The sequence below is a fragment of the Nelusetta ayraudi genome, unplaced genomic scaffold (assembly GCF_046127955.1).
Source record: "Nelusetta ayraudi isolate G7.1 ecotype Tasmania unplaced genomic scaffold, CSIRO-AGI_Nayr_v1 ptg000017l, whole genome shotgun sequence".
Classification (NCBI taxonomy): Eukaryota; Metazoa; Chordata; class Actinopteri; order Tetraodontiformes; family Monacanthidae; genus Nelusetta; species Nelusetta ayraudi.
Genome location: NW_027466067.1, coordinates 4,228,422 through 4,254,017, shown reverse-complemented (window position 1 = coordinate 4,254,017; position 25,596 = coordinate 4,228,422). Strand labels below are relative to the sequence as shown.

The 25,596-nt window shown below is 47.9% G+C and overlaps 1 protein-coding gene across 1 annotated transcript in view; it reads right to left on the bottom strand.

Moving 5' to 3' along the window:
• eya2 (EYA transcriptional coactivator and phosphatase 2) overlaps positions 1 to 25,596 on the bottom strand; it is a 26,830-nt gene extending 1,234 nt beyond the window's left edge. The window contains exons 1-15 of the mRNA XM_076024842.1: positions 25,317 to 25,596; positions 16,056 to 16,135; positions 15,534 to 15,575; positions 15,090 to 15,228; positions 14,513 to 14,629; positions 11,334 to 11,410; positions 10,724 to 10,907; positions 10,386 to 10,522; positions 10,204 to 10,287; positions 6,568 to 6,657; positions 3,754 to 3,812; positions 2,255 to 2,415; positions 746 to 860; positions 509 to 630; positions 282 to 382 (exon numbers count right to left, since the gene is read on the bottom strand). Of these exons, the coding sequence (XP_075880957.1) occupies positions 282 to 382; positions 509 to 630; positions 746 to 860; positions 2,255 to 2,415; positions 3,754 to 3,812; positions 6,568 to 6,657; positions 10,204 to 10,287; positions 10,386 to 10,522; positions 10,724 to 10,907; positions 11,334 to 11,410; positions 14,513 to 14,629; positions 15,090 to 15,192 (1,350 nt within the window). The 5' untranslated portion in view covers positions 15,193 to 15,228; positions 15,534 to 15,575; positions 16,056 to 16,135; positions 25,317 to 25,596. The remainder of the gene's footprint in view (positions 1 to 281; positions 383 to 508; positions 631 to 745; positions 861 to 2,254; positions 2,416 to 3,753; positions 3,813 to 6,567; positions 6,658 to 10,203; positions 10,288 to 10,385; positions 10,523 to 10,723; positions 10,908 to 11,333; positions 11,411 to 14,512; positions 14,630 to 15,089; positions 15,229 to 15,533; positions 15,576 to 16,055; positions 16,136 to 25,316) is intronic.

Genomic DNA, 25,596 nt, shown 5'->3' with positions numbered 1-25,596 from the left:
GGGAAACGCGGCGTTTAACAAAGCACAAAATAGCATTAAAATCCAGCAAAGCTTGACGCAAACATGCACTTATAGACATTTATAGAAACGTCAAAACTGGGATGGAAAAAAATCGGTGACATTTCAATGCACCTCTGTCCCCCCCCCCCCCCCCTCCCCCTGTCGTTCTGTCCATAAGAGGGGAGCAAAGCGGTGGGAACCGTGAGATCAACGGGGTCAACTGATTAGTTCAGGCACATTTTTCAGCCGTCAGAGTCGTTAAAAAACAGATTGAGTTATACCTTCTTGGCCACGGCCTCTTCTTCGGCTCCGTCCCCAATCACCACGTACACAGCCCTCCTCCCGAACCTCTGCGAGACTCGCTCGAAGCAGCTCTCCTTGCCTTGAAGCAGACGGAAAGTTTGACATTTTGAGCGACTGCTTTGAAGAAGCAGCAAATCCAAAGTCACAAAAGGTCATCGTCTGCTTTTCCTCTCCGCCGTTCTTTAAAAAAAACACTTCTCCCTACCTGTCTTGGTCGCACTGTATATGTTCTCTATGGGGAAAGCTGAGCCCAGGCCGTACAGCAACACCTTAGACAGGGCCGGGATGAGCTGGGTGGTGGTGACCAACACGTTCACACAGTTGGGCCTGGAAGCACAGAGAACCGTTTTGACGGGTCGAAAAGTGACATTTTAAATCAGGAATTGAAAATAAAACAAATCCCAATAATGTGGCACAGCTGGTGGCGTTTTGACTCGCTGACCTGGAGTTGATGAGAGCCAGGGCTTTGAGGGCCTGAGTCAGCCACAGGTCAGTGAGGACCTCCATCTCTCTCCTCAGCTGCAACCACTCCTCCCTCTTGGGGCTGCCCAGCAAACCTGCACGAGGGAAACAAAAGAGAGTGAGGCTGACGGTGAGAATGTGCACCAGTGAAATCTCGAGTTCTGACACATAACAATGCATATATATGTGTTTTGATTTACGGTTTTATTCATTTCTTTATCTATATATAGATTTATGTATACCTTTATTGTCAGCGAGAAACCCTCAGCAGGTGCTTCTGCATTTATTTGACTTTCTCTTGCGGTTGAATTAATTTTAGTCTTGCTGAATTGATTGTGTCTTCTTGGATATTCGCCATGGCTGTAAAGTGTTGAGCCTTGAGAGTTTTTTTTCGCACGGTGCATCGAAAACAGTTTCAACAAAGTGTGCATGAGGTGGCCGGTGTTGTTGTACTGGAGATTGGTCTCGAGACGGCTTTTTAACCGCTAGTTGTTGTTTTTGTTTTTGTAATAGTTCGAAATAGCTGGCAAAGTAGCAAAACGTTAAAGAAAATGATGAAAAGGTACCTTGCTGAAAAGAGACGTTGCTGTTTGATTGAGAAACAAACTTGAATTTAAAAAAAGATGCTGTTTTTCTGTTTTGTTGTTATTTTTCTTTGACATATAAAGTCTTGGTCTTGTCGCAATCTCCATACTCTCTGATAATGTCTTGGTCTCGGCTGGTGCAGTCTTGACCACAACACTCGAGGCGGCCGATGACAGCTAAATGCTATATGCTATATGCTAGCTAAAACTAGTGCACATCTTCAACTGGACAACACTGATGAACTTAACGGCTTAATCTGCTCAATAACATTTTTTTTGTTTCCGTTTAATCTTTGAATCTCTTGTCATATCTCCACAGACTGAAGCCAACTTGACCTTTGACCCCTGGCTGCAAAAATCAAACCTATTCTAATCTAAACCCCGGAGTGCAGCCTGCCGTTTCTGCCAAAATTCAAGGACTTTCCATCCGTGCTCCGTGCTCCACCCCCGACAACCCGAGCTACGCGCGCGCGTCAACACCAATCCCTCACATCCATCACCACATTGCGAAACCTAATTTCCTGCAGTTGTTGCTTTGCATGATTCTTACACAAGCGAGGGCTCCGGCCGTCGGGCCAAAAGCCCTTCGCACACATGGTTTCCAGCAGAGCCGGAGCTGCGGCCAGCTGCAATCAGCAGCGAAACAAGGGTCCACAACCAAACAAAGGGCTCACGGCTCGTTATCCTCACTCCGCAAACAAAAAACCCCCACCGGGCTCCTCTGGCCGCCGCACCGCCGCTCAGCTGAGCAGGCCAGTCTGTCAGTGCCGAGGGCCTTGCGGCCGCGCGGCCGGTAAACGTGCGTCCGAAAGTGGAAAAACATTATCCTGCGAGAGACGCCCCGTTTGCCTAACCGTTGTTTTTCACCGTCGCCGGGGCGCACGCAGCAAAAACCCAGAGCTCACCGCCGACGTTGTTCTTGTACGTGCTGTAGATCTCCTTCACTCTGCGGTAGCGGAAAGCCAGTTTCCTCATCCAGTCCACTCCGCCGTGGACCCCTGAGCCCAGGCACAGGGAGCCGGCGCCCGCCGGGCTCTGGAAGCCGTCCGAACCAAAGTTGTACGTGCTGACCGATCACAAAAGTGCAGGGGCAGGGAGAAGAAGAAGAAAGAGAAGAAGGAGATTTTGATTTATTTTTGAAAAACAAACAACATTCAATTGCCGCTTTCATTAACGTTCATCATACATAAAATTGCACACAGCTCAACGCAACCAGTCACGACCAAAAGAGGAGGAGGAAGATGAAGAAGAAGAAGACAACAATCTAAAAAAGTGGCGGAAAAGAAACCAGAACTGTCAGCACTTTAAATTAAAGTTTTAATGCATCCACTTAGTGTTCTTTTGTTACATTGTCAGTGTCAGTTGCCAGTCTTTTTCATTTGTATTTGTCATTGTATTGTTATTTCTTCTGACCTGCCAGGGACTGCAGATGGAAAGCAGCCTTTGGTTAATTCTGGTATATAAATCTGTCCCTTTTAAATAAATAAATAAACAAATGAATAAATGAATGAATGAATAAATAAATAAAAGAAAACTAAAATAAAAATAAAACGAAGAAGAAGTAGAGGTAGAAGAAGAAGAAGAAGAAAACCAGTCTGGTTTGGTCTCAAAAGAAAGAAACTGCCTTTCCCTCCCTCCCATTAATGCATGGCTTATAATCTGCGTCCTCGTGTGCGGACGCTTTAGGAACGAGCGCTACCGCTCCGCATGCATGTTTTGCTTAAGAAATTGATTTAAACTCCTGCGGTTCTGAGCAGGAAGGCAAGAAGTAAACCACTCATCAAAGTGGGGCAGGCGTGCCAGAGCGCAGGAACAACAGATTACGGTGAATTAAATGCTTAGAAAGTGAACATTCAGACTGCGACCTCTTACCGCGAGTGGAACCTCGTCAGCGAGAAATAATTGAGTCAAAAATGAAAAAAAAAAAAAAAAAGATATTGGAAAATTAGAAAAAAAAAGAGGCAAAGTTCAATAAATAAATACTTGAATTAAAAAAAAAAAGAAAAAGAAAAGCAACGTGCTTTGGTGGAGACTGGCTCGGGTTACTGCAGAAAATGTCGGTAAGTGCTTCAGCAAGTTTATGCAATAAAAGGTCTGGACTGGCGGGAGACAGAGGATGATAAAGAGGTGCAGTGATGAGGAATGAAAAAGTTGGATAATCCCGCCACATATTATATGGCTGTGGAAGTCGAGAAAATAAAAGACATGCGCATGCTTGCATGCGTGCACACACAGACACAGACACAGACACAGACACACATACGCACGCACGCTACATCCACCCCCGCAGCCCCCTTCACTCCCCACCCCCCCCGCACTAAAACCCTGAGGGCATGTCTGGTTCACAAGCCGCAGCACAACTCGGCTCGCTAAGAGAAAACAGCAACACGGCGGAAGCGTCTACCTCAGGTCCTGGCCGTTGTCGTCCGACGCCACGTCATCAATATGAACCTGGTCACATTCCTGTGTGTGTGTGAGGGGGGGGGGGTTTCAGAGGAGGGAGAGAGAGCGGATGTGTCAAGAGATCCATTTCAAAACGGCGCCCTGCTCGGGCAGGCCTGAGCCGCCGGCAGGGCCGCAGAGAGAGAGCGAGCGTGAAATCACTGAAATCACGGCAGCGACGGCCAATAAATGACGAGTCGGCGCGGAAAAACACGGCAGGGAGGGAGAGGATAAGGTGTCGCAGCCGTGGGATGGTCGTGACAGCATCTAATAATAATAAATACGATAATAATAGATGTGGCTGATGATGATTCCATAAAGAAGTTGGTGGTTAATCATGTAAGAGTTTGAAAATAATGAATACTTGCACGGTGTCCTCTCGTTTTGTGTGCTCCAGTTATTAATGCAAAAGAGTGCAAGAGTCGTCGTCAGCATCATCATCATCATCATCATCATCACTACATCTACTAGATCAGGGGTGGGCAAACCTTTTGACTGGTGGGCCACAGTGGGGTCTAAAATGTGACAGAGGGGGTCGGAGCAGCAGCAGATGGATGGGACTTGTAGAAAACTAAATGTTGCTTTCATGTCAATTGAAAATGAACAAAGTTGCAACCAAATCAGTGTCTTTGAAGCCCCGGGATATTCAGTTCTTTATTGAAATGACTCTGAAAACACTGGGAATTTTGATGAAATTCAGCTATTTCGTGGCCCCCGGGCCGTAGTTTGCCCATGCCTGTACCAGAGGGTAAAAAAACATTTGTGAACATAACATGAAATCAGTGCAAAAACAAATTGTCCTGTTCTGTTTCTGCTTGATTTGAAGTCAAACAGACATAAAAAAAAAGAAAAAAAAAGCCATTAAACTGAATAAACGACACTCCAGTCTCTCCTCCTCCTGTCTTCCGGCCTCCTCCAGCTGTCTGGCCTTCCACAGCTCACACACACGGCCGTCCTGGTGCGGTGCGGCGCGGCGACCCGAGACCATCCCGGCCTGGCCCGGCCCGTCGTCCTATCACCTTACAGCCGTCCCCGCGGCAGATGGAGCGTCTCTCTTTCCCATCTCCACATTATTCAACTCCCAGCGGGCCGCAACCCATCTCCCACTCAGGTGACCCCTCTCCCCTCTCCCCTCACTCCCCCGCCTCCTCGCTCATGTAAAAGCACTTTATGCATGTCGGAGCAGCCAGACTGGTTCTGGATCAGGGGAGGGGGCTGCGCTCATGAACCTCCTACTGCAAAGAAGCGAAACTTCGAGCATCGTTGCGCGCCCTAGCTGCTGCTGCTGCTGCTGCTGCTGCTGCTTCTTCAGGGAGGTAGGAGATAACTGCGCCTGGAGACTCGAGAGCAGTGGTCAGCGCGCTGCTGCTCTGCAGATTTACAGAGCCTCCCGCATCAAAAGAGGGGGCAGGCATCGGCTTTGCAAATGGCTTTGTTGGCTGCCTTCCCTCCCTCTTAAACGTTCCTCCTCCTATTGGGCTAATTTTCCTCTTGGATACGTCGGGGCACACCTATAATTACAGCACAAAGTGCACTTGTTCTTTCTCTCTGTGCTCCCCCCCCGCCCCCCCATCACCCTCCCAACGCCTAATCTTTTTTTCTCTTTGTCAGAGCCAAGCAGAGGAATGTATGATGGGGATAAAAAGGACAAGGCCACTCCAATAGGCAGTGGAAGTTATCCATTTTGCTCGCTTGCATCAGTGCCCATTTGAACTCAGCCTGGGATCCAGACACCAGTGCAGATGGAAGTATTAAAAAAAAAAGCGCTGATGTCAACAGTTCACAACCTCGCTTTTTTTATTCATCTCACTCCACTGAGGAAAAACATTGCGGCGGTACTGAGGGATACTGGATATATGTTGTGTGTGTGTGTGTGTGTGTGTGTGTGTGTGTGTGTGTGTGTGTGTGTGTGTGTGTGTGTGTGTGTGTGTGTGTTTGGGGGGGGTGGGGGGGTGGAGGGGGGTGTTTCTACAATGACAGCCACTGTGTTGTGCGCCAGGTAAGAAAACAGCGACTAAATGTCAAACCTCCAGCTGTGCTGCTGAGGAGAAGGCAGTCTGGACAGCACCAGGCCATCTCACAGCGCTGGATATGTTTCACTGCCAGTGCCAGTGCAGCAACCGCACGGTCATTTTCTGGGATGTCTGTCCTTCTTCAATATTACAGCCGTCGCTGGACGTGGCGTTTGGTTTATTGCGCTCCGGTGGCTTGAAATTGGAAAAGTCATCAGCACTCGTCTCGTTTTTTTTTTTTTTTGCCCTTGCTGTGCACAGATTCCAGCGGCTGCTATTTTATATAGTCCAGCGTTCATTTCAGATATGGAACCTACAGTCGGCGCACATAATTAAGGTTGCAAATACACAAAAACATCACCTCTAAGTAACCGAAGGAGAGCTGTGCGGGCAGTTCTCAGCAGGAACTACTTTTATGCTGCAGCACAGTGCAAAGAGGTACTTCAGAGAAGCATGTATTTGGAAAGTTTAAACTGGTGTCTGGAATATAGAAAAAAAAAAAGACTCAAAGACTCAAAGACTCTTTTTTCAAGAGCCATGTCTCAAGTGTACAAAAATTGACACCTGAGTCGTTTAATAAGACTTTTAAGTCTGCGGTTCCAAGTAGGGACTATTTTCTTTCACACACTGAAGAGTCAACAGGTCAGCAGGTCCTAAGGAGTGCAAAAGTCGTGTTTTCGGCCTACTAATAGTAGGTGAAGCAGGTAACTTATGTTTGTAAAGAGTACATTCATGCATGCGATGTACACGCACGCAGAAATTACCTCCAGGTCATTGAAGAAGAGTCTGGAGTCGGCCAAGTTGAAGATCATCTCCTCCATCCACAGGCCGAGGGACACTGCTTTCGAAGAGTCCTGCAGGGCCGAGGACAAGGTTGCTTTGAGAAACACTCAACAATGCAAAAGAAGGCCGAGCAAACACGCAGGGTGCTGCATTCTGGCTTTTGCCGTCAGTGACGGAGGAAGGATTTGGTTCCTTTGGCGTCAGCGACCCGAATCCACAGCCTCTTCGAAAGCACAACATCAATCAAACTGCCGTCTCGGTGCGGATGCTCTGCGCGTCAGTGCCACTGACGGATCTGGCATTTAAAAAGCAATCATTCCCACTGGATTTTTCAACATGGTGAGGCCCTCGCGGTCATTATTCTTGCCCTGTCAGTGCAGCAGCTGCCTGTCTGTCTCATTAAGCAGCAGCTTTCCCCCTCCTCTCCTCTCCTCTGCTGAAACTTTTCATTTGGACTGTCACAGTCAGCTTTCTGGGAGGGGCAAGATATCTGTCAATCAAACTCTTATCTTCCGCTAGCTAATCTCTCTGGCAGACTGACGTCGGCACGCCGCAGCTTTTATATCGCAAGGCTCCGCTGCAGCGTTTCCTTTACTCCCACGGATGAAGAGCAGTTGATTGTGCGGCACAATGTTTGTGTTTAAGCAAATTTTCCTGCAGCAAATTATTTTGTACCAACATAGAACTTTTTTTTCCTTTTCTTTTTAGCTTTCTTCGGTTCTTATGCTAGGTGCTACTCCTGGTCACACACTCTTAATGATGACTGCTTGAGAAGGTTAATAGGTAATTTTGTATTGCAATGTGCTTTTCCCCAAACAATGACATTTTCTGGATGCCCTGAGCTAAAAAAACAAACAAAACAACAACAACCCAAAAACAAAAACTAGAATGTTAAAACAAACAAAAAAAAACAACGGTGGTTTTAGAGCATTTCAATTTTTTTTTTTTTTTTTTTTTTAACTTGAATTCACCTGGTCAACACTGACCTCTTTGTTTACTGTTGGCATCTCAACCGACTTTGGTGCCTTTCTCAGGGCTCCGCTCACACCTAAACAACGCGGCTGCGCTGCTTCCTTCATAGTCGCTCGGTTAAATTTAATAAGCGGGACATAAATCATCACCCAAAGAGCCCAAGCAGACATTTTAATACGCCTGCAGTCAGACTGACTAACAAGATGGGTGTGTCAGAGTAACAACAGCAGGTGTGTGTGTGTGTGTTTTGCTGTGGCATATAATTTAATGGCTGTGTTATTTTGTTTTTGGCAGCACAACAATAGAAACGCGGGTGTCAGCCAAAGGTGAATCTTGGCTTAGTCGGATGTGGAGCGGCTGGCGCAGCTGTCCACTCATGCAAATGTGCAGAGAAGGGTTTGATGAGCAAAGCGCACTAAAATGCGACAATAATTATATATCCTCCTGCAGACAAGGATGAAGGTAATTGAGGACAAAAGGGTGAAAACAGTTCAGCTGAGGGGTAGTGGGAGGAGTCGGAGGAGGAGGAGGAGGAGGAGGAGGAGGGATGGGGTGACAAGGAGATGAGTGACGAGGGCGAGGATTGAGAAACTTTGGCTAGGGGAGGAAGAGATGAATGAAAAGCACGAACGGGGCGGAGTTACAGGCTTAAGAGAAGATTGTGCTTGTCTGGTAATTGAAATAATTATCTGTAATCACCGTCCTCCTTCCAAGAGCAAAGGATGTTCTACACAAGGGGGCGGGGGGAATAATCCCCGGACGGAGGGAACAAAACAAAACAAAACAAAATAAGGAAGCTTTACAAAAAAAAAAAAAAAAGTGCCCCAAACTTTCAGTCCCAAGCGTGTATCAGGATAAATGGGAACAGAGCCTCCCTCCACAGGTAGATTAGCACAGTTCAGTCAAGCTGCACTTCCAGTTGATCGGGCTACTGCCACTGGCTGATGATTGGACGTTTAACTCTGTTGCATTAGCTTGGGAGGTGTGTGGTTTTTTTTTTAGAATCAATAAAAAAAAAATCAAGTGAGGAGCCTGCAGAGTGCCACACAATGAGCCGCATCTCCTCGTCCACCCAGATGTAAGGAGCACGAAGCCACGAAGCCACGTAGCGTCTTTAGCCTTGATGTGCTGCTGGCTACCACTCCTTCTATTACAGCTCTAATCTGTTTTGCTTTCATTTAACTGCACGTGTGGAAATGGTTCAACTTCCTGCCGCTTTGTCTGGGGTTGGTGTCGGTTGGCTCTGAGACACTGCGGTTAGTACAGTGGGAGCACCATTCAATGTAAACACCTGCAAATCGCAATTGTACTTTGTCGGAATTTTAGAAATACTGCTTTTATTTTGAAAAAGACCTGTAATGGAAACGCAGCTACAGTCAGGTCTTTACTGTTGAGAACATTTACTCAAAATTTAGAAAAGTATTCAAGATGTAATCAAATGTAATCTACTTTGATAAAGTAACTGAAATAGTTACATTACAATTACGTTTTCAATAGGGTAACGTCATTGGAACCACCGACATCTGCAAGGTGATCTTCCCACCACCGTGTGTTGGAAGGTGCAGTTCGAGCCACGGCCCATATTTGGATCCTGATTCACCTCGGTCTCACCGAGCCCGAGGGAACAACTCTCGCACGTGGGACCCGATGTACTTTGGCTCGAAGGGTCAAAACATTTGCCGGTGAGAAAGATTTTAAAAGGCATCCGTGACTCTGGCGCGGAGCAGAGGCTGCGGGAAAAAGAAATAAACAGACGAGCCGCGCGGGAAGACGGGAGGAGATAAGATGAAGCAAGTCCTTCTACCAGGAAAGACGAGTTCGCCGCAAACAATCGCGAGCTGCTTTGACGCTTTGGGGCCGCTAATCTGTTTTTCCACTGTCGCTCATCTAATTCCTCCGACTGCGTGCTTGAGTTTTGATGTCAGCGTGTGTCCGACCGAGCTTCCACGGAGCCACCAGCGGGGTGTTTTGCATGGTGGGAGGAAACAGGAATTTTTGGCCCGTGAGTCACATTTTCGCACATCACATTCTCTCTCTGTTGCCTGTTCCTTTTGTCTCTCGCCGCTCACCCCTTGCACTCGGCGCGCACGGAGCGGGAAAGAAAAAGAAACAGGCGCGGGCCCTCGCCAGCGGCCCGGGCCGAGCGGGAGCGCTCCTCCTCTCCCCGACTCCCAGCAGCCTCGCGCAGCCTTGTGTCAACCCGCAGGGGGACCATGAGAATTCATAACAGCCGTCCGCAGCCAAAACCAAGAAACGCACCACTGTCCGCCCCCCTCCGTCCCCCCTCGCCCCCCCCGAGTCAGCCGCCTGTCTGTTATGTAAAGGTCCCCGCTGGCTGTCAATCACGCTTGCAGCATGCCGGGAAGGCGAAGCGACCCCGGCGCGCTACGAAAAGAAACAAGAGGGCAGCGAGGCTAAGCAGCCGGCGTGTGAAAATGCTAAAGGATGGGACCCGTGGACCCGCGGACCCGCAGCCCCGCGGACCCGCAGCCTCGCAGGTAGCGCAACATTTCGCAGCCTTGAACAAACAAGCAACCCGGCCGCGGGACACAAGGAGCGCTCTCACTCGTTGCTGGCCTGTTGGCGAGCGGCGAGTTTCCTCCAATTAGCCGCTAGCCAGAGCGCAATTAGCTTGCAGCGCGTACCTTTCCGAAGCGTGAGGAGAAGGTTCCCGTGAGGAGCGAGTGGAAAATGATGATGGTTTCATCCAGATCCCAGATAAACACCCGCTGCAGTGGAATAACAGATATGTAATGTTAACCCCACGAAGACAAATACCACGGTTAAATATTGATATTTCCCGACGCAGTGTGAGCCGCGTGTTTACCTCGATGTCGGAGTCCAGAGGTGGAGCGGGGTCGCTGACCCTTTTCCTCCCTCGGAGCTTCCCATCTGACCCCCGCCGCGGCGGGACGCTCTCCTCTTTGCCTGGGGTGGGCGGGCTGGGCGGCGGGTGGTACTCGCCTGGTTCACACACACGCACGCTAGCTTGGTAATGGGCCGCGTTTGTTCATATTGTCTTTTCAATTCATTTGATAAATGTCAAGGATTTTGAAACACAACATAGATGAAGTGAATTCTGGGAAGTGTAATATGAGACTCTGGTTTCTGTGCATGCAGCCACTAACACATATATAAATAAATAAGAACTTTTCCCGTCCTTACCTGTGTGGGACTCTGGGCTGTGACTGGGCAGCATGACCGGGTGTTCTGGGTGCTGATAGGCTAACGGAGCGGTGATGGCGGCAGGGCTGATGTTGCTACCGGTCAGGTAGGGGCTGTTGTAGTGATGCGAGTTGTAATAGGAAGGGTACTGGCTCTGGCTGTAGCTGGAGTACGCTGAGAACTCCTGTCGAGCACAGAATTGAGTTCAGCTCAGTGGGTCCCATCAAAAACAATGAGGTTCAGTATTTGAAGCCCGTATCGGACCCACGTCAGTGCATCATCAACTGCACTCTGTCTTCAGAGCAACGATTTCAAACAAGTGCTCCTCGCAGAACTTCGTCCTTTCTTTCTTTTGCCTGCTTTATTTTGAGGAAAAAAAACACACAGTTTTGGAAATCTTGGGTGTCCCGTCCTGCTTTATTCCAAACTTTCCAAACACGAGGAGTCAACAAAGCGTCAGTTTTAACAGGAGGCTGTAAACAGAGGACTAAACATGCTTGTTTCTGGAAGCCTATATAGGCTTTTTTTTTTTTTGGAACAACTTCTCCTAAATCCTAAAAACGCCTTTAATATGGGGACCTTTAAAATGTTCTCCCCTTCCACAGCTCACCTGCTGGGCGGGGTTGAACGGGGTCGAACTGGAGATGGCGTGGGTGCCTTGAAAAATCCCCGAAGAAATTCCGCCACCTGAGGAGCGACGCAAAGACAGAGAGAAAACTTTTAGCCCACAGGCGGAGGCGCAACATCTCGCGCCGACGAATTTAACAACCATCGGATCCGACGGCCGAGGCTTCGGCCCAGGACGGAGAAGTGGCCCAATGAGCGGCGCCGCTTTTATGTTCCGCTCCTTCCCACTGACAGCTCGCTGCTCCGGGGGAGGCCCGGAGTGGGTCGGGGGGGGGTGGGGTTATGTTTGACGGAACGATACAGGTGGGAATGCGTGCAGCTCCCGCCGGGCCTGGCAAACGCTTCCAGTCCTGTCGGAGAAAGTCAGGAAGTCTTTCTTGGAACGCGGTTCCCTCCCGCTGTTGCTCTTCTTCTTGTCGTCGTCGTCGTCGTCGTCGTCGTTGTTGTTGTTGTTCCCCCGACCTCGTATCTCTGCGTCAGGTCTCCTACCAACTTTGTTTGTCTGACAAACGGTCGGTCTGGCAGAATGTCGTGCGCGCTGCGTGACAGGCCCAGCAATCATGACTCAGTGCACGAACCGCAGTGAAGCCTCCCCCGGACAACAAAACAGCCTTCAAAGCGACTGGAGGAAAAATAAAGGAGGCCGTTCAAGTAAACACAAGGCGGGCTTCCATAGTACCATTTAGTTTTATTTGTACACACAGTGTACAGTATGCATTCTGATGGCTTTTGCCCGTTCGTGCGTGTGTGTGTGTGTGTGTGTGTGTGTGTGTGTGTGTGTGTGTGTGTGTACGGCGCGCACCGTAAATAGACGACATGGAAACATTCTGCAAAAGCCTGCAAACGTCTGATTGTTGTGGCAGCCCATTACCGTTTGAAGTTCGCAGCTAATGATTTACGCATCAAAATATTCAAACAAATGCATCTTGTTTGGAAACCGTGCCCCGCAAACTCAAACTTTAACCGCGTTAAAAAAAAAAATGGGCCGCTCCGGCCCGGCGGAACGCGATCGGCGCGCGGCCCTTTTTGCACGACTTTCCATCAAACGCGTGTTTACACGGGTATTTACATTCCTGCGGAACGTCACAATATGCCCTTAATGAGGGATGTGGAAACCTGGACGCTCGCGGTCGACATCACGGGCAGCGCGAGAACACGGAGGACGAGGTAAGCCAGGCAGGAAATCTCTTGGATTGCAGGTATTTGAAACACGACTGTTGGCGTGACGTCGAGAAGACGTCTTTCATGCAGTAATTCTGAACTTTCTTCACCAGTCTCTCATTCAAGGTAGGCAGGCGGGCCTTTTCTGCTTCTGTTTTTTTCCGACCAGACTAAAAACGTTCATTCGGTCTTCGTCGATAGATTTACTCCCGATTTCCTTTGTTCAGACAAATGAAACACGTCGAGATGTTCCCGGCTTTGACAGCTTCGACTGTGACTCCAGTCTTCCTCTCCAGGAGCGCAGGTGACATCTTTATGCATTTTGTTTGTCTGAACAAAAGCAATCGAGAGTAAAGTTTTCACCGCTCTTCTGTCAAGAGGCCTCGCTGAATGACGAAAAATTCACTCTTACAAATGACGACGAGCGCTAAGTGGTCGAAAAGAGGCTTTCTATTAACCACCGACTGCATCGCGGAAAACTAGAGGGCGCAATTGCTTTCCAGCTGCTGACTTTCAATCTCTCCAATACATTTGTTTCACGTCAAATGACATTTGACTATTTTATGAGCTGGGGGGAAAAAAAAAAAAAAAAAAAGGCCTTACAAGTTGTTTAAAGTCAAACTTTTTTGTAACATGCGCACGACTCGAGTCTTAACACAACTGAAGAAACTTGGAGCCAAAGCTCCTTCAAAGCTTTGACACAAGTTTATTTGAAAGTGTGCTGCTGCTGCGTGTGTTCCAGAGACACGATGGGAAGCCTGCGTCTCACGGCAGATCCGTGTTGCTTTTCTTGCCACCAAGACACTTTGCCTAATCAATACCTGCGTGTTCATATCGTTTTCTGTTGTTTTTTTTTATGAAAGTTGGACTTTATATTATTACATTTTGACAACTCACCTCTACTGGCCACTCAGCACAGTGTGCGCGGCCAAAATTGGATTTGTTAGCCTGCACTGTGGTAGAACAAAAGTGTTTGGACACTCCAATCACTTGCGATATTCTTGATATATTGAATCAAGAACCTCGCTTAACTTCCCAAGAAGGCGATTTCGTACCAACACGCATCCTTCTGCACTGCGCTCTGCTGCGTCCAGGTCAAAACTGGAAGTTGCAGCAACACGATGTCGCTCACCGCGCAGCCAGGGCAAGAACAAGCATTTAGCTTGGTTTAGTTTTTCTCGTGAACAATAAACAAAACAAACAAAAAAAAGACGCATTTTTGTGTCATTCTGATGCGGCCACAGATTTTTGACAAAAACCAACAACAACAAAAACAGTTTTTTCCGTAAATGGTTCCCAATAACATTTGAGGTTGTGTTGAATTTGAAGGGCGTGCGAACAAAAAACTTTTTGGAAAACTGCCTTGCGTCTCCTTTGTCCCGTCCTCGGAGCGGGACGTCCCCTCCTTTGCAACCTTAAACCTGCTCACCCCGCCGTACGACCTCTCCCCTCTCTCCCACTCAAGGTCAATTTCACGCTGCTCTCTAAAGCCATAAAAGTCGCAGCAGAGAGGCGAGCCGTGCGGCGGGGGCGCCGCCGCCGCCGCCGCCGCCGACTGTGGAATGTGAGCGGCAGCAGATACGAGGTCGCAAACATTTCACCTCCCTCTCTTCCTCCTCCATCCCCCTCTTCCACCTCTTCTCTTTTCTCTCTGCGTTTTCTCTTCGCTCTTCCATTCATCATCAGACGCGAGCGCTTTTTTTTCCCGCGCACCTCGTCGCCCGGCCCGAGCGGAGAAGGGGGCTCTGACCCCGAGGGAGAGGGAGAGAGAGGGGGAGAAAAAAAAAAAAAGAAAACAGGGGCGGGAGGGCGAAGGGGGGGCGGGGGGGGAGACGATTGACGCCAGGAGTCCAGACCGCAGCTAATGGAGAACAGGTGTGGCGCAGGGGGAGAGGGGAGCAAAGGAGAGAAAGATGAGGAGAGAGAGGAGGAGCAGGAGGAAGAGGAGGAGGAAGAGGAGGAGAGGAAAAGATGGTCGGAGCTGAGGAGACGCCGACTGACCGTGCGTGTGCGAGTAGCTGTAGAGGCTCTGGCTGGGAGGCGTGCCGCTGAAGTTGGAGTAGCCGAGGAGCCCCGTCTGGCCCGGGGAGTGGCTCAGGCCGTCCTCCGTCTTGATGTCTGAGTGTGGAGAGACGACACCGGAGGCGAAGCTCGTCAGCTCCAGAGGAACCCGGAGACGACAATTTATCACAGTTTCCCTCTTCTGCGTCTTCCTACTCTTCCTCGGCGTCTCCGCACGATCCGCATCTGGCAAATCGCATCTGCGGGAGGTTTTTAATTGGGCCTATGAATAAGTGCTAGTCTTGATTATTTTTGTTTGGGCCCCTCCGCCCAACCGGCTTGATTACACGCTTGCGAGCGGCGGCGCACGTGCGCGCACTAGCATCAGAACAGAGGGCTTCACTCAACAAATGACATATCTGGAGTGAGAAATGAAGGGCTCCAACACTCACTCTGTCTCTCTCTTTACGTCCCGCGACCACCACGACTCGCTTTGTGCCACGTTCACTGATTTTTGAAACACTTTTATAAAATGCGTCGGAACGTTCAGCGGAAGTGACAGCTTGTTGGGACTCACTGTACGATGGCATGCTGTAGCCCTGCGTGTGGTGGGGGTAAGGTGTGTACGGGCCGGGAGGCTGCAGGGCAGGACTGTACTGGGTCTGTCCGTACGCGGCCATGACACTCGCCACCGCGCGCCACTGACGTCAGATGATCTGGGAGAAAAGAGAAGGAAGTCAGTTTTCATTTTGGAAGGCTGGAAGATTGAAACTCGACTTTTTTTTTTAGTTTGTTTTTTTACACAGGTCCAAATTGAACTTTTTTTTATACTTCTACTGTAAAACAGTTGAAAACTTGGCTGGAATAAACTCTTGGTCACTACACTTAAAATACTGACAACAGCACAGTTCAAGGCAAAAAGTCACGAAGCCAACAGGATTGAGCCGTTTGCTCATATTTCTAGGATTTTAACTGATAACTAATCACGATGGCGAGGAGGATGAGAGGACTCTGGCTTTACCTGCTGCAGCTTTGAAGAGTCTCCGACACAAAACAAGACGCCCTGTGAGAGACACACCGACACCGTGTTGGAATTTCTGACTCAGGTCGTTAAGATGCATGTTTTTCAAATAATGTTATTGTGTTGTGTCAATTCCCGATTGTTAATATTTCCCTATTTATGGACATGCGCGCGCGCACACGCACACGCACACACACACACACACACACACACACACACACAGATGTTACTTTTCATCTTTCATTCATTCACTTATTTATTTATTTATTTTTTAACTTTGAAAGCAGTTTGTTCCCAGGACTTAGAGGCCAAACTCCTTCAAAATAAAAGCTCCAATCTTCAAAACAAAACAAACAAATAATAAAACAGCGCTAAAGTTCTAAAAATGCATATTTCATTAAAATTCATGTTTAGCACTTTATAATAATTTTGACTTAATTGAGTTGGTTAAGTCAGGCTCCATTCTGAACCAGTTTCGTCTACGACACTTTCTTGCCGTCTGGAGGCTTTTTGCCCTCTCACCTGGCTCAACGAGAGCTTCAAGCTTTTAGTCCGGGTGTCGCGGCGCTGATCGTCGGGTTCCTCCGCAGCCGTCAACTGTCCTGCGAGAACAAAGAAGCACAGGCTCACCGCTTGAACACCGATATTCAGGTGAGTAACGCGCTGTGGCACCTCAGACCGCTGAGGGAGCTCCCTCTGCTGCCAGAGGTGAAGGAGGTTTGGGGGATAGAGACGCAAAGAGGTGGAATGAGATAAATGAGGTGCTGATGTCAGCGGTGAGGTCGTTAAAGGCCGGCAGCCGGCGCTGCATCCAGGAGAGAGTGTGACAGAATGTTCCACTTTGCCCATTCCCGACACTTACGGGTGAACAGATGACAAAGAGAAAAAAGGGGAAGAGGCAGTGTTCTAAATTTAAACATACAAATGTTCAAATATGAGAGTAGTTGCCGAGCTCATGTTGGCTGCAACAAAACTCTAAAACAAGTGAATGGTTTTGGCTGAGTAGACCTTATGCTCGACTTGATCTCTGGACTTGTTTTTGAGTTGCTGCACGAAACCGAGCACGGCTGCTATTTTGTCGTCTCATCAGCAAGTTTTTGCAAATAACGAAATAAATAGGAAAAAAAACAGAAAAAAAAACAGAAAAAAACGGAAAACACAAGAATTTGTTCGCTGGCCGAAAAGCAACTCATTTTAAGAACATAAACTGCGGCGGGAGATTGTAGGTGACGGCTATAAAAACCGTCTGACTGGAGGTTTGGGCTCAGAGAGGCCAGCGAGGACTGAGCAGGACACTGATCTCTCAAGCCAAGCAGGGAGAAGCACGGTAGAGAAGACGGCAAGGAAACACAACTGTTTTTACATGACAAACAAAAAAGTAAATATTTAGCTATTATAACAACAACGTTAGAGCTGCACTTCAACCTACAAGCTGAGCTCTTCTATTGATTTCAGTTCCTTCCCTCTCTCTCTCCCTCCCTCGCTCCCTCCCTCCATCGCTCTTCGCCTCTGGGCCATTCCAATCTGGCAGAGCCGCAGCTAACGGGCTGACCCCACGACCCCGGCGAGAACACAGCGACAGAGACTGATGACGGCCGCGACTCGCAGGGTGAGACGGGCTCCACGGCAGCAGAAGGATGGACGGCGCTCACCAACAAAAGTGAGAGCCGTCCTGGAAAATGAAAAGTTCGCAGCAAAACAACAGTTTGGAAGAGCTGTGCTTGCACTTAAAACTTCCATTTTTATTATATCATTGCATTATTATTCTTTAATTATAATGAGAAAAACAGGCTACTACTCTAAATTTCCCCCCTTAATTCCCTCTGTCATTTTTCCATTATTCCTTTATAAATCGCTGCTTTGAAACTTCCCTTAGACTTTGAGGCCGTCAGAGACCCTGATCTGACCCCTGCTTCTCAGTGAGAGTGACACCGACTCCACTGCAGGGTGGAAAATCACAAGGGTCGATGTGCTTTGCATTTCCGAGCATTTGGATGAAAAGGGGAAAAAAAAAAAAACCCTCACACACACACACAAAAACGATTCCTGCTCAGCGTCCTCTTGACTTCAGCTACATCCCTTCGACCGCAGACTCACACACGCACGTGCATGGGCCGTGTGCGTGACAGCGAAGGCACTTCCTGGTTCGGGGTGAGGCCTGGGATGAGGGCGCACAAGGCCATGGGAACGGCAGGACACCGGAGGGAAGATGTGCGGCGCTCGGCAGAGATGCCGAGAGCCGAGGGTTGAAACCGAAGCTTAAACAAACCCAGCAGGGCCACAAGGCCAGCCCCACCAGCTTCACCTGGGTCCCTGAGTTCTGCTGGACCGCCGCTTCTTTCACGGATATCAAGTTCGAGCCTTTGAGCCGCCGGATTACATCACGGGACGGCGTATTGTGCCTGAAGTTCAGGCGTCACCCGATACAGTAAAAAAAAAAGGATTGGAGTGAGATTTTGCAGATGTACCTGTTGTTCAACTCGAGGAAAAGATGGCAGAAGTAGATACCAACCCAGATGTGCAGACGCCTTGCATCCCCCCCCCCAGAGGTTGTTGGCCGTGGCGCTAAGCTAAAAACATGCCACTAAAGAAAAAGACAAAACATGGAAAAACCTGCTCAAAAACCACATGGCCTCATGCGAATAAAGCTTGAACGATTCAATAATTATTTACCAAAAACCCTATTGTTTACGCGGAATAGAATCGTACAAGTTGTGGAAGAAGTGAGAAGATCCTGGAACCATTTGAGAGGCTGACAACGCCAAAAATTCAGATCCCTCTCCCCCCCGACAAATTCCATCTTTCTGAAAGTGTTGACATTATTTGAAAATTGGAACCGTGCACCCACCCTTGACACAAGGGATTGAAACTCGGATTATTAGCAGCCAATCCAAACTACGGCAATGAGAAGAGATCTGATGCGTCAAGTCGTGTCACACAACTATGAAAGACGGGCACAGTTTTCACGGATGTCAATGCACGTTGGTGCGTCACTGTTCTTTGATAATGCACATTTGAAACGATCCTCATGGTAACCGCTTTACAAACAAAAATTTAATGCACACAAAGAAACTTCAATTTCATCGGGTCCATCCTTGAAACTGGATCAGACCGCCGTTATTCAGCAAGGACCAACAACATCGGCATTTATTCTCTCACGATGTTTATCGCAGCGTTGTGGGATGGCGGTGCTGTCCTTGCAGAGGGTGTTGGCCGCTCACCCTGCCGACATCAGGTAAAAATCATTTGTGTGTGTTTGTGCGTGCCCTTGCAAGTGTTTACAGTGGAAACATGTATGTGCTGTATCAGAGACTTTCCGGGTCTTGATAGGAAATATAAGGGCGCGACTCCGCTGATGGTTCCACTTCATACGGACACAAACTCAACCGGCCGCTCACAAAGGTGACTTGTGGCCCTTGCGTGGCAGCATATGGGAGCCCACCTGGAGCAGCCACACTTAGGACACACGGTCAATCAGCCAGAGAGCCTGGAGCCACGTTGGGGGTTGATTCGTTGCTGCTGCTGCTGCTGCTGCTGCTGCTCAAAAACACTCTCACTCAGTCGCCGATAAAAGAAACCAGAACAAGGAACCAGTTATTGCCTCGCGGGGGGGGGGGGGGGGGGGCAAACTTGATTGGTGGAAACTGGTGCCATCTGTCAGCAGCTCCGCTCAACCATCTTTGATGCATAAGTGACTTTTCAACAGCAGGGGCGGCAGCAAATTTTCACTATTTGGAATGCAAGTCCTGCCATGGACAATAAGTGGTTCAGAGGCAAAGTAGTTCAGACAACCTCGACTGATTAGTCCCCTCAAACCCTGAACCTCAGTCCACCAAGCCCCTACCTAACCAAAGACCACTAAAGACATAAATACATAAAGGACAGTTTTCAAACCATTTTTTGGATCTTCCGATATGCAGACGATTCTGTCAGTTTTTAGGTGATCTATTCAAACGAAAAATGAAATGATGCTTCTAAAATACTCCAACAATGGTGAAAGAGACTTTGAGCCACGGTGCAGTTTATACAAACCAAATGTGATGTAAATGCACTCAAATCATCAACTATCAGCAGATTTCACTCGGTATACTCATTCAAGCTTCAGCGAGGACCTCTGACAGTGGGAGAGGCAGATTCAAACTAACCATTTCCATATCCTATAGGGTCACGGAACCGGGCCTTCAATAAAGAGAGGATATTACAGAAAAATGTATCAGAGTTTTCTTTGGCGTATCGTAACTGGAACCATGCAGCGACGGAGGCTCAGGCGCGCCGGTGGTCCGCTGACAGATGTTCGGGATTGATAATCTCAGTCCGCCGTGACCTCGGCAACCCGAGAATTCATGAGGCGGCGAATAAAGTTGAGGTTCACATATTTTAGCTTCATTTAGCATCACACGGGAGCAGGAGTCTGCGCGCTTCCACTTCACCAGTGAACGGCGCCTTCCCCCTTCCGCCGTGCCCCAAATTTACCGACTGTTCCTAAATCCACTTTGGCGGCCTCTGGTTTCCTGCGAGGAGATAGAATTCCAGTCACTGCCAGTCATTCATCCTCCAATCGATGTTCCAGCTAAAAATGTTTGTAACCAGCACACAAAAATTTAGTGCGGTCGGCGCTGTAGCCTCGCCTCAACTAATTAAGTGCATGCCTCTGTTTTCTTTCACGCGCGCGCGAGCACGCACACACACACACACACACACACACACCCAGAAAGACACAGGTGTTGCCTTTGGCCGCTGGGAAAAAAAAAAATGCTAATCTAACCTGTAACCCGTCCCGTTTTTTTGATGACTCCGCATTCCAACTTCTGACACTCACTGAGAAAGTGAAAAGCCAACAGACTGGAGCAGGATGCTTCCGGGTTTCACACCTTCACGTTCTCACACAGCTTCCAAGCAAATCTGTCCGTTCAGCCAGCACGTTTTTCCGTCCTCAGCCAAAAAGAAACTCGAACAACCAGTCTGAAATCTGCTGCTTTTTACCCCCTCGCTCACACTGTAGGCCCGACTGTTGTCAGCCTTTCCTTTTAAACAGCGTCACAGCGACGACAGGACCTGTTGAGCGGCAAACATTTCCCAGCAAAACTTTTTGGAAAGAGGGCAAAGTCACTCGCGTTCACGACGGTGCGATGATTGCGGCAGCGCTGAACCTGCGCAGTGTAACTTTACCTCTCAGGCTCGGTGGCCCTTTCTTTCCACTTGACTAACTCGGCCGCTTTAATGTCAGTGACCCCCTTCCCCCATTCAGCCCCTCCACCAAACCCTCGGCAATCAAAACCTCTCTACTCAATAACCTCAGTCTTTTTCCTTCTCCCCAGCAAGAGGGAAAAAAAATAATCCCCAAATAATTCCTTGAAGAGATTTTTCATTCTCTTTGTTGCGTTCGAACTGTGTGTGCTCATTCCTTTCATAATCTTCCCAGGAAAAGCAACAAATCAAAAAAGAAAAAAAAAAGAAAGGACCACCTACCATACGGGCCCAGTGTGTCTCAGAACCAGTGCCTGGGGATGAGGGTCAGAGTCAGGGACAGCTGGCAGACCTCCCAGCAGCCTGAGAGAGGGTGTGGGGTGGAGGACTGGGCTGACCCCATCAGATGGCGGTGGGCTGGCTCCCAGGTAAAAAACAAAAAACAAAAAAACATCTGGTGTGGTGATGGGAGCGCGGGTCGCACGTGCTCTCACACACACTCACAAAGCCGACGCACGCCTGACTGCACGAGCGCTCCTGCCTTCTCTAATGAACTGCACACACATGTTTCTTTATTAGTCATTAGGACCAAAGAGGCTAGTTGACTCTGCTTCATTGTGTCCTCTGCAGACAGCGGCCCGTTGCTCCTAGTTGATAACAGCTGGCAGCTACGGGCAGAACATCAGCGGTGCTGCGGATGGACGGAGGTCCAATTACTTTTTAATGCAGAAAAGGTACCGAGGTTGGAGAGCACGTGCGTGTGTCAGCCGTACGTCGAGAAGTGAAAGTGAGCGATTCTGTCCATACTAGCGTCCCTCTATAGACGAGGCTAAAACTGAGTCAGATAATGTAAGTAATTCAAAACTCAAAATGTTTATCGAACAAACAAAACTGTACATTTAGGAAACAAAACAACGCTCCACAAAACTGACAAATTGGTAAATATTTTCTCGGAAAGAACCACAGAAATTGAAAAAAAGATCATAATAATTTTAACACACACACACACACACACACACACACACACACACACAAGGCAGAAATATGTGTTATGGCGACTCAAGGCTATACACTGCACTGTGTGTGGCTTCAGCACTCGCAGGGCGAGATAAGGAGACTGCGGAGAGCTGCAGGAGAGACAGCTGTTGTCTGCTGACAGCCCGACACACACACACACACACACACACACACACACACACACACACACACACACACACACACACACACACACACACACAAAGGAATCAACAAGGGAGCGCGAGGCTGGTATGGACTTTCGAAAGTCATGACTCTCTTCCAGCCACACGCACAACACGCACAACTGCACATGAAAAAGTGACAAGGAACATTGGATAAGGCAGAACTCTGGAGAAAGTTTAGAAAATGACCATGACCCAAAATATTTCGGATATACATTTGTTGGGTTGAAGGTTGTTTTTTTTTTTTTTTATAAGAAGATTACAAAAAGTTTCTGATCTCTTGTACAGATGGAAACTAGCACAGGCTTCACTCCTCACTGAAGACCTGAAGATATGTTATGTGATAAGTCTTCGCACTCCGCCCCTAAAAACAAAAAACAACTAGCAAAAATCTAAACTCCTCATAGTAAATCTAATTGGTCTGTATCAGTTAGAGTTAAACTTGAAAAAAAAACAACAAATAAACAAAGACAAAATATGAAGCTCAGCAGCCAAAGGAGATAACTGCAAGTAAGTTTGCTGCAAGTAACACAGTTGTCTGAGTGTGGTGGGGCCCTACGAAGACAATTCTCTTTCCGTTTCTGGCTCTAATAAAACATTTCATTTGGTGTTTTTTCTTTTTGAACCAGTTGCAGCTTTGTCACTGCTGCCACTGTTTTAAACTTAATAGTTGCTGCTCAAAAAGGCATTAATAATGCAATTATAGCCTGGGTCTGCTACTAGCAAAAACAAAAAGAACAAAAGTTTTAAATGTGTGATAATTCGCACAGGGACGGTGCTCATTGCAAGGCTCCGTTCATGATGGCAAAACAACTTTTCTATGCTTTGTGTCAGGGGAAAACATTAATAATCACACACAAATGACTACAAGCGTAAAAGAAAAGCTCGTCTGAAGCCCTTCAATAAACCAGCACAGATCTGTTTCCCTTAATACACGCCCCAGCACTCTCAAACAAGTTAGTTTTAATATATCACGTGGTCCCTTTGCGCAATCTTGCCTCTCGTAACAAGATCATTAGACAAACTAACGTGTTATGATAGTTCAATCACCTGTCAAACAAGGCGAACGGCGCGCCGTTTTTAAGGGACTGGCTCGTATTCAGATATGCTCTCTGCTCGAAAAACAAGACCCAACCAAACAGAAAAGACGACAAGTGTGACAAGGGGAGAACAAGAAACGCAGCGAGGCCTGCGTGTTCCTCCGCCGGCAGAAACGCGTCGCTTCACACTGCCTGTGCCTCGATTCTAACACAGTCGGCGAGTCCTCGCGACTCCCGGACAGCGAGGGAGAGAAGCGTCGAAAGAGTGTGAAGGTGCACAGAAGCTGGAGGACACCAGGAACCGTGCAGCTGTGAAGAAATGGAATGGAGCGGCTGGAGATAAAGTCAGGAAGAGCGGGGCTTCCTATGAAAATATTTATCATTCCACAAACGTTTGGCTACAGAGGGGCTTGGAATTAATATGTGTTTTCTTAGGAAGGGTGGGTGATTGGGTGTGTGTGTGTGTGTGTGGGGGTGTGGGGGTGGGGTGCCTCGTGCGACAGGATGGGGAATACTCGGCAGCCCAGGACTTTTCTGCTCTACGCTGCTTATTCACAATTTATTAGAGGCAGTAATAGGAAGCATGAAGGCTGAGGAAATATAGGGGAGAGGGTCCCGGCACGGCCGGCCATGGTGGAGAGGCCCGAAATGTTATTAATAGATAAACGGCGGGGACTTAAATCAAACACACACTTTGGCTGCAACGGTCACACACTGCCGGAGGCTGAAATACAGGTATATAAAGGAGATTTACAGGGATTTACAAAGTGTCAGGAACGTTAATCTGATACAGCCAACACCTCGAAATAAAACATCCTGCTCTGACTGGCCATTTCCACTTTGGGACTTTTTCCAAACAGAAAACTGTGCAGAACTGATGTGCAGCAAAAACAAAATCACCAATTCTATTTGAATAAATAAATAACTAGATGTCTACAACAACACTGTGTCATCACAAAAACTTGCTTTGATGAATGACTCCTCAGCCCTTTAAATCATATGAACACAGCAATAACGAGATCACATTTAAATCTGGGATCTGTTTTTGGTAATTGTATTTTTTGAAAAACGTATTTACTTGAGTTATTCACACATTAAAAAAAAAAGAAAGAAATGAAAACAAGAGTGTGTCCCATTAATCATTTCCCTGCTGTGCAGCTAATAGAAATGACTGAAGCTGTTTTCAACGCTGGCAAAACACAGTCCAGTCCAGTCTGGAGCCATGAAGAGCTCCTTGAAAAATATGAATACTGGCCTTTGAAATATGCTTAGAGAGGCGCCCCCACCCCCCTAATTGACTAAATGAGGGTCCCGGCATGGCAGCCTGGGGGTGTCAGCAGCGGTTTTGGCCTGATCTTCTTGTACTGAAGCCAGTTTTGGTGGTGTGGTGGTCGTGGTGGTGGTGGTGGTGGTGGGGGTCTGCGCCCCTTTAAGCAGCACCAACAAAAACAAAGGCCCTCAATCTGGGAGCTTCACACACACACACACACACACACACACACACACACACACACACACACACACACACACACACACACACACACACACACGAAAACTCTTAGATGTATTTTGCAGGATCCAGAGAATAAATAAATAAAATAAAACAAAATAAAATAACATAATTGATTGGAGGATTCGAAAGTTTTTTTGTTTTTTGTTTTTGGGTGTGTGTTATCGGTAATTAACGTTGACTGAACAGGAATAACAAAGTCCCGCTGGCTGCTCAGGGCGAAAGTATCGACAAGAAAATCTAGAAAACATAAACTGAAAAGTAAAATATTATTGCCTCTTGCTGTTTCAGGTGACGGTTGTTTGCGTAATTTCTCAACGCGCTAAACTGCTGGGTGGCTGGAAGCTGAGCGGATGAGTCCCCCCATGTCAGTGCAGTGATATTCAAATACTCCTATTAAACTTTTGCTGATGTCGAAAAATTCAAAGATATTTCAAATTTCACGCAAATTTCAAAATAGAAATGAATAGATTTACTTAAACAAATGTAACGTGCAAAAATAAGAATTGAAGGCACGACCTGCAATTTAAAAGAAAATTCAAATTTCGGATGAAATGAAAATTTGTAAAATAAAATTAAAAAGAGAGTCTGGTTCTCATTTGACACCCTGTGCGAGATCTCGTTACTCTCATTTGGAAATGGAATTGAAAACAAAAGTTTGAAAGAGTTATAGAAGAGACGGGCGGGCGGACGGACGGAAGAGTCGCACAGCCAGTTAGGTCTCGTGTAGACGCAATAAGAATAAATAAAATAAAATAAATAAATAAATAAATAAAGGGGGGGGGGGGGCAAAAAATTAAAATTGAGGGGGAAAACCCGCACGCAGTCCAAGGAATCCGTCACTCACCATTATCCGGGGAGAGGAAGACACGGGGCGGGTCGCTGCAGTGGCTCAGACCGCTGCTGCTCTCTCCATGCCCGGAGCGGTCCGAGGACTGGAGTCCCGGCGGGTCGGCGACAGGGCTGAGGAGCTCCGGTATGAAGAAGAGGAGGAAGGAGTGGGGTGGAGAGGATGAAGCGGTGGGGCTCTCCGGCTGACAGCAGCTCTTCTCATCGATCTCACCTTCTCCGCGCGGCTCAGCCAGCGTGTGTTTGCCTTCCCGGCGGTGAGGAAGCGGCGTTAAGTA